This window comes from Momordica charantia (assembly GCF_013281855.1).
Source record: "Momordica charantia cultivar OHB3-1 chromosome 4 unlocalized genomic scaffold, Mcharantia_2.0 BLBB01000004.1, whole genome shotgun sequence".
In the NCBI taxonomy this organism is placed as follows: domain Eukaryota; kingdom Viridiplantae; phylum Streptophyta; class Magnoliopsida; order Cucurbitales; family Cucurbitaceae; genus Momordica; species Momordica charantia.
In genome coordinates, this window is record NW_028275162.1 from 5,169,513 (window position 1) to 5,177,259 (window position 7,747).

The 7,747-nt window shown below is 36.1% G+C and overlaps 1 protein-coding gene across 4 annotated transcripts; it reads right to left on the reverse strand.

Annotated features, from left to right (window-relative positions):
- Positions 1 to 3,800: 3,800 nt before the first annotated feature.
- Positions 3,801 to 5,863, reverse strand: LOC111017301 (transcription factor bHLH123). 4 transcript variants are annotated; one of them, XM_022293013.2, is made up of 5 exons: positions 5,130 to 5,861; positions 4,990 to 5,096; positions 4,856 to 4,918; positions 4,225 to 4,362; positions 3,801 to 4,154 (listed from the first exon to the last, which is right to left on the reverse strand). In XM_022293013.2, exons 1-5 carry the CDS (start codon positions 5,506 to 5,508, stop codon positions 4,011 to 4,013), a joined length of 831 nt encoding a protein of 276 aa, XP_022148705.1. In that variant the 5' UTR covers positions 5,509 to 5,861; the 3' UTR covers positions 3,801 to 4,010. The 4 variants fall into 4 exon arrangements, with proteins under 4 accessions (XP_022148705.1, XP_022148703.1, XP_022148702.1 ...); XM_022293011.2 differs by having other exon boundaries at positions 4,990 to 5,091; positions 5,188 to 5,856; XM_022293010.2 differs by having other exon boundaries at positions 4,990 to 5,100; positions 5,188 to 5,853.
- Positions 5,864 to 7,747: the final 1,884 nt, after the last annotated feature.

Genomic DNA, 7,747 nt, shown 5'->3' on the forward strand with positions numbered 1-7,747 from the left:
AGATGAATGAGCAGGCCGTTGCAAACATCAGAATATCATTATCGATGGAGTATGCAGTCTGGTGGCGAAAGAGACTTTAGCGAAGGAACTATTGAAGGCCTTGCAAGACAGGTATGAAAAACGTTCTGCCAATATAAAAATACTTCTATGGACGAAGTATTTTAATATCCACATGGAGGAGAGTACCTCGGTGAATTCCCACATTAATGAGCTCACTGATATATCGAATAAATTAGAAGGGATGGGTGTCAAGATTGATGAGGAGGTGAAGGCTATGAGGCTGTTGACATCTTTGCATGACAGTTGGGAGACGATGAAGACCGCGGTGTCAAATTCATTAGGGGATAATAGCTTGAAATTTTCAGTTATTTATGATGCCGCCTTATCTGAGGAAGCTTGGAGAAAATTAGGAAAAATGTTTGCATCTACTTCAGGGGCAAAAAACGAGGTTGAATCATTTTTGGTAGCTCAGAACAAAGGAAAGAGCAAGATGAACTACACAGGGAAGCAGCAGCATAGATACAACAGGGGTCGTGGGATTTCCAGTGGAGAAGTGGAGTATTTTTACTGCCATAAGAAGGGACACGTTAAACACTTTTGCAGATCTTCAAAGAAGATTTTGAGAAGGGGAACAGTGATATTGTAATAAAAGAAGATCGGGTTGAAGAGTTTCTGGCTTTTGTTTAGAGAAACATATTTGTAGACGGGGTAGTGGACATTGCAGCATCAAGGCATGTTGCTTCACACGTTGGTTCTCATTTCTTGCTGCAGGTGATTGTGGCTCAGTGAGGATGGGGAATGAGAGTGTCTCCAAGATGAGAGGAATTGGAGATATTTGTTTGAAGACAGGCGAATGGGCCAAGTTGGTGCTACGAGACGTCAGGTATATTCCTAGTTTCAGATTTAATTTGTTATCCACAGGGAAGCTAGATGACTGGGGGGGGGGGGGGGGGTTGCTGGAAGCTCAAGAGGGAATCCAGGGTAATGGCGACAAGCCACAAAAGATCTTTTGTTTATGTGTCAGAGTTTGGGGTTGCCAAGGGTTCACTGAGACAGAGAATGCACAAGGTTGCAGATGGTTCAAGGCGAGACTTGAAAGAATCAGCAACATTAACAACTATGACGAATCAGAAGAATCTGCCATCAGTTCAAGTACAACATCTGAGAAATAGAGGAAAGGGTAAAGGGAACAACTCAGCGAGGTATTCAACAGGTTGTCGGAATAATACCCCAGTTGTCAGACAGATGAGCGAGCTGATGAAGTATCATAGGCGAGAGAGTGCATTGAGGGAGAAGACTACATTTGGTACTGAAGTCAAGGGTGATGTCTCTAAAAAAGTAACAGACTTGGGTGGGATTCGACTGAGAAAGGAAGCGATGGGGACCACTTAGATCGAATGGGAACACGTGGCTGTGTCTCTAACATCTAGGAGATAAGACCACGTAGGATTGCTCAGTCTTGGAACAATCACAGACAGAGCTTGGGTACGGCCTAGCAATATGGATCAGTTTGTTGATAGAGCAGTCAGAACTGTGTCTTGATTGAAGGTGTCAAGATGATGGAACACTGTTGATGCAGTGAGAGGCAAAGAATTGCCACTTTGTCTCCAAGTGGGAGATTGTTGGGATTGGTGGAACCAAAACGACGTCGGAAGGATGAGTCGGGATCAAGCCGGGACGCGTCGAGGTCGAAGCAGGGATGAAAAACAGAGGAAACCAGGCCAGAGAGGCCGAGGATGCAGTGTCGTGGCGCTATAGAGGGCACCGCGGTGCTGTCAAAGGGTGCGCAAGCGCGATCTTTCTCAGTCCGTAGCGCCATGGTGTCGTGGACAGCGCCATAATGCTATCTCGATCTATAAATACTGTAGTTCGGGTTTAGGGTTTTGCAAGTCAAATTTTGAGCCATTTCAGCTGTTTTTCAGAGGGTTTTCGTGGCAGTTTCAAGGGAGAGGCTTGGGGGATTGACATAGGCATTGAGGTTAATCAAGATCATCATATTCTGAGTAATTAGATCTTGATTTTTGTGAGTTTTTTCATTCAAGTACCTAAGTATTAATTGTGTTAAAATACTTAGGAGTTAGGGGATTTTTTCTGGGACCTCTAGGAGAGATTTGTATTCTAATAACATTATTAGTGAATTACACACATGTGAGTAAAAGACTTGACGTATCCCTTAAGGGTGAATCAGTATAATTTGTTGTGTCGTTATCTGGTGCTTTGCAGTTTTCTTCTTTATTTGTGTTTGGATATTTTCTATGGAACGGAAAATTATACAGGATTGTTAGTTTCCAACAATATACACGTATTAGTTAGATATTTTTTATGAACTTTTTGATTTTTCATATGAATTTATTTCATGCTTTTTTAGAAACAATCGTAGACATGGATGATATATCTGAAATTGCTTCAAATGTTGGGTTAACTAATTATGGGTCAAATTTGTATGGTTTTATTTTTTATTATTATTATTTCTTAACTTTAATTTTATTCAGATGTTGTCTTTTCTTGCATGTTTCTTTCTTTTAATTGAGGTAAGACAAAGTCTCATCTCTAATATAAGATGCGCCTCACCAATTTGAATAACTTTATGCAACTTTTTAAATTTAGAAAATATTTGGTTAACTCGTGAAAAATTCAAATGTATATTTTTATTCACTAAGACATTTTATTCCAAATAACCCAAAAATTCAAATCATGTGTTTCCACAAGAGTTTACTTTTCAATATAACTTTTTCAAAAATAAAAAATATATATCCGGTTAAATTACCAATTTAGTCGTGTTTTGGATTGATTTAATTTGATCATGATGTATTCACAATTCACAGTACAATGAACGATTTTTCTTTTTAGTTCAACGAGGGGAGATTCAAACATTTTAGCAAAAAATATATACCTTAACCTGTTGAACTATATTCAGATTTGCGCTCTCTTACTTGTCAAAAAAGAAACATAGAATAGTTAGAAGATTTCTACCGACCTTTGTTACCGTTTGATTTTAATTCCAACAAATTAGACTTTAGACTTAAAAGTATGTTACTGTGTTAGGAGTATTACCATTGAAATATACAAGCCCTCCTTAAGAACGTGACCATTTTCAAATTTCCAATTTAATAGACTACAAATAGAGAAATTATTTAAAGTGACCCTCGTAATAATAACCTAATATTTTTCATACCCATTAGTTAAAAATAATTTTCCTTAAATCTCTAGTATAAAAAATCCCAAACCGCCTACAAAAATGACTCGTATGTCAACCACCATTCAAAATTTGAGAACTTTTTAAATTTTTTAAAGAGAAAAAAAGATCTCTTTCTACATTTTTCTCTTCTACGTATCAAAACTTACCAAAAGTTTTTACATTTTTCTCTCCTATATATTAAAACTTGCCAAAAGTTTTTACATTTTTCTCTCCTATATATTAAAACTTGATTGGTATGTCAACCACCATCCAAAATTTGAAAACTCTCTAAATTTTTAGAAAGTGAAAAAATGTCTCGAATTTTAACTTGTCTTTCTCTACTACATATCAAAACTCTCTACGACATATCAAAACTTTAACGTGTCATTTTTCTCTCCTACATATCTAAACTTTAACGTGTCAACTCTCTACTACATATCAAAATTTTAACGTATGATTTTTCTCTACCTATCAAAACTTTAACATGTCACTGATGGTCAAACAAAAGATTGGTTACACCAATTAGCAATCAGCATCCCAAATATTTGCCACTTTTCTCCCTCCCCATCAAAACAAGTTGCCAAAAAAACAACTCAACCACCAAAAAGGAAGGAAAAAAACAAGTACAAAACAGCAGCTTTCCACGTCTATTTCTTTCCCATCAAAAAAGAAGGGTTGGTTGATTAATTTACAGCTTCTTCACATATCCCTCTGCTATATTCTGGTCCATTCATGATCGAAGTTAAAAGTTATGGGTCAAAAGTACCAAAATTAACCCTCCCTAACCCCTGTATACAAAATCAACCCATCATCATCCTCCATTGCTTCCTTCTCAGAGCTTCCTCCCCATGGCCATGGCGGGCGACCAGAAATCTGCAACTGTACAATTCCCCAAATGCAAGCTACACTCCACTGGAATCAGACACAGCCCTCTGCTTCTGAGGTCCATTTCTGCCTCCCCTGCTTCTCTTCCCCCCTGTTCTCCATGAAAACGTCAGGTAAAAACTTGCAGAGAGACGGAAGAAGAAGAGAAAAAAAGTGCTTACAGTGGCTGATGAAGAAGAAGATGAAGAAGATGAAGAATTCAAGTGGTGTTGCAGATAAGGGCTGCAGAGGACTTGAACTTGTTCGTGCAGAAACTTGATGTAGCCCATTGCCTCGTGAAGCACTGATGCTGTGTCTGTCTGTTTTTAGTTCGTTCATCAAGTTCCCAAAAGTCAGAACCTTTTTAATCGTTTTACCCTTTTGGGTTAAAGTAAAACCGCTTTTTTGACTGAAACTTTTCAGTAAATTATCCCCAAAGTGTTGAGCATAAAAGAAATACAAGAGATTCTGAAACAGGGGAAATGAAAGGAAAATACTTCTTGGCTCAGTTTGGATAAAATATTGTCCTTACCACCATTTTTTTAAAAAAATCATATTTTTGCATTTTCCTCTTAATTGTCAAACATAGACAAAATTCCCAAAAAAAAAAGTCAGGAAAATACTTGCTACTCAACCGGGTAAGAGTGGAAATGCAAAAGTATAGACCTTTTTTTTAAAAAAAATGAGTTGTCAACTTTCAACTGTGGCGAGGACGAGATTTGGTCAAAAGAGGGAGTATTTTCCTTTCTAAAATGTAAAGCAAACATGTTGGAATTGAAGGTTTTTTTTTTGTGGGTTTTTTGTTTTTTGCACCTTGCCAAAGGGAGAAACCAGTTGCTGTAGAGCTGTGATTCTTTCCCCTAATTTCTCCTTCCTCTGGCAACCCAAAATAAAACCACTTCAGAAAGATGAAGAAAATGAAGGTTAATTAAATGGCAAAAATGGACCTTTGCATGCCCAGCATCGGCTTTGATCTTCTTCGAAGCTCTCTGGTTGGACGACGGAGCTGCTTTAATGGCGGCCGCTTCTGGGTCCGACCCATTTCGCTTCTGCACTTTCTTCACACAAAAAAATCAAACAAACAAACAGTTGAAATTAAAGCAAAACAAGTAAAGAACGTGAAGATTTGCGTTGTGGGACTTTACAGAATCGGTGCATGTGAGAGTGGATTTCTGACGCGGCTTGGAAATGGAACAGGGCTCAGAGAAAATCAGCTGCTGTTGATCCTGCTGCTGTTTGGCGCCGAAACAGAGCATTTTTGGGGGATCTTCCATGGCGAAAGCAGAGGAAGCAGCAGAAACAGAGTAATTAAAGAAATGATTTTTATAATCATCATTATCATTGTCGTCGTCATCATCATCATCTGCAGCAAAGAGGAGCTGAGAGAAAGTGGTTCCAGCAGCGGCGCCCGTGATCGGTGCTGCTGCTCCGAGGTGGTCCCCACCGGAAGCTTGGTTTTCCGCCATTAATGGAGGAGGGAAAGAAAGGGAAGAGAGGAAGATGAAAACAGAGTCTGAAATGAAGCTCTCTTTTGAGAGAAGAAAAACGGAAGCTTTTGTGTCAGTGTGAGTGAGAAGCAGTGGATTTTTTTATTTTTTATTTTTCTTTTTCTTTCTTTTTTTGGAGAGTTCCAAGAGAGGGTTTTATATATGTGTGTGTGTGAATATTTGGTCAAAGGTTTGGTGGGCCGAGAAGACCGTGGGTTTCGCTGTCCAAAGCAGAAGGCAGCCATTGCCAGCGTACTCATTTTCCCTTCCTACTTCTATTTCTGTTTAATCATTCATTCCATAGGGATTAGAATGGGGATTCTAGAGTTTATAAGCGTTCTTGATTCGAACCAATTCTATTTCGAGTAATTTCTTTAAGAATTTTCTTAGAAATCATGTGAATCTTTAATCTTTAATTGTGGGACCAATCCTATGATCTAGATAAGATTAAGTTATCGTTCTAGGATCCATCATCTCTTCTCTAGAGTCTAACTTGACGTTGCAATTATAGTTACTTTGATAAGTGTCGTACTAGTGCTTGAAATTCTTTTTCTTGCTGTTTCAACTATATTTTAAAAAAAAATTTTTTTTTATCAAATTCATGGTTTTTATAATTATGGGGTGAGATTGACGAGTTTAATGACAATCCTCTATCATATGAATAAAACTCTATCAACTCTAATGGCATGCTTTAACAGCACTAAGACCTAAACATTTTTCAACATTAATATCAACTTCTTAATCAGGCTTCTACCAAACTTCAATTGAGAATGGTTAATAAATTAAGACTTCTATCAAACTTCTATTTAGAATAATTAATAAATTAATGTTGAACAATATCATATCCTCCACCATTTTCACAACGGTATGATATAGTCTATTTTTAGACATAAGTTCTCGTAACATAACTTTTTGTTTCACGTAAAAGACTTCATATCAATTGAGATATCGTTATTTACTTATATGCCTTTAAATTATCAACTAAGAACTAAAAAAAGAAAGATTTTTCTTTTTTTTTAAAAAAAAAAAAGATATAATATATCATAAATATGAAGTTAAGGAATTAAATGAGGAAGTAGCAATTACTATATTTGCATGAATAGTTGTAAAATTATAAATAAAGCTTTTCCCGACATTTAGTGGATTTGTTTCATAGGATGCCGCGTTTCCCCGACACATCGGCGGTGCAATGGTCTTTCCGACGACCGAAGTCTCGGCCATGCCCCTCCCCTTTTTCTGTGGCAACAAAATCAATGTCCTAATGGCACCTCTTTAATTTAATAACAACCTTTAACTTATGATATAAATCAAATAAATTTGATAACCTAATTTGATAACTTGAACATAGTTCAATTGATTAACGTACATATATTTTGACTAAAAAGTCATAGATTTATTTGTTAGGGATATTTAGCGTGTCTTGACTCAAACTTGTAGCTACCTTGACTTAGATTATATAGCATGGCTATACTTAGAATATTGACATGGTCTATTTTGATAAGATTGAATAAGAGAGCTCATCGACCATATACATGCAATTTGGTCATTATAACTCTTTTACTTCCTATATTTCAATAGTGTTACTCACATGTGATTTATTAAATATTGTCATGTTTCTGGTTGATTGACGAAATATAGTAGATAAATAGATAGATTAATGGACATAACATGTCAACATATTATCGATGGTATTATTGATAGATTAAATACAAATATCTTTGAACTCAAAAAACCAAAGAAAAAAAATCTTCAAAAGCCTGATCAAAATATTTTAAAGTTTAGAAACTAAAAAGAGAGATAAAGTGTTCAAAATTTAAAGAATTAAAGTTACAATTAAACCATTTATACATTTTATTTTATTTTATTTTGGGAATTCCTCTTAAGTTATCCAATTTAGCGTATCTTGATTCAATCTTGTAGCTACTTTTGACTTAGGTTATCTAATTTAGTGTACCTTGATTCAATCTTATAGCTACTTTGACTTAGATTATATAGCATGACTATACTCCTAATATGGACACGATCTGTTTTTTATAAGATTCAATAAGAGAACTTATCGATCGCACATGCAATTGGTTCCTCATAACTCGTTTGCTTCCTATTTTAATAGTGTTACTTACACGTGATTTATTAAATATTAGTTATATTTTTGATTGGTTGACGTAATATAGTAGATAAATAGATAGATTAATAAACTTAACATGTCAACATATTATTG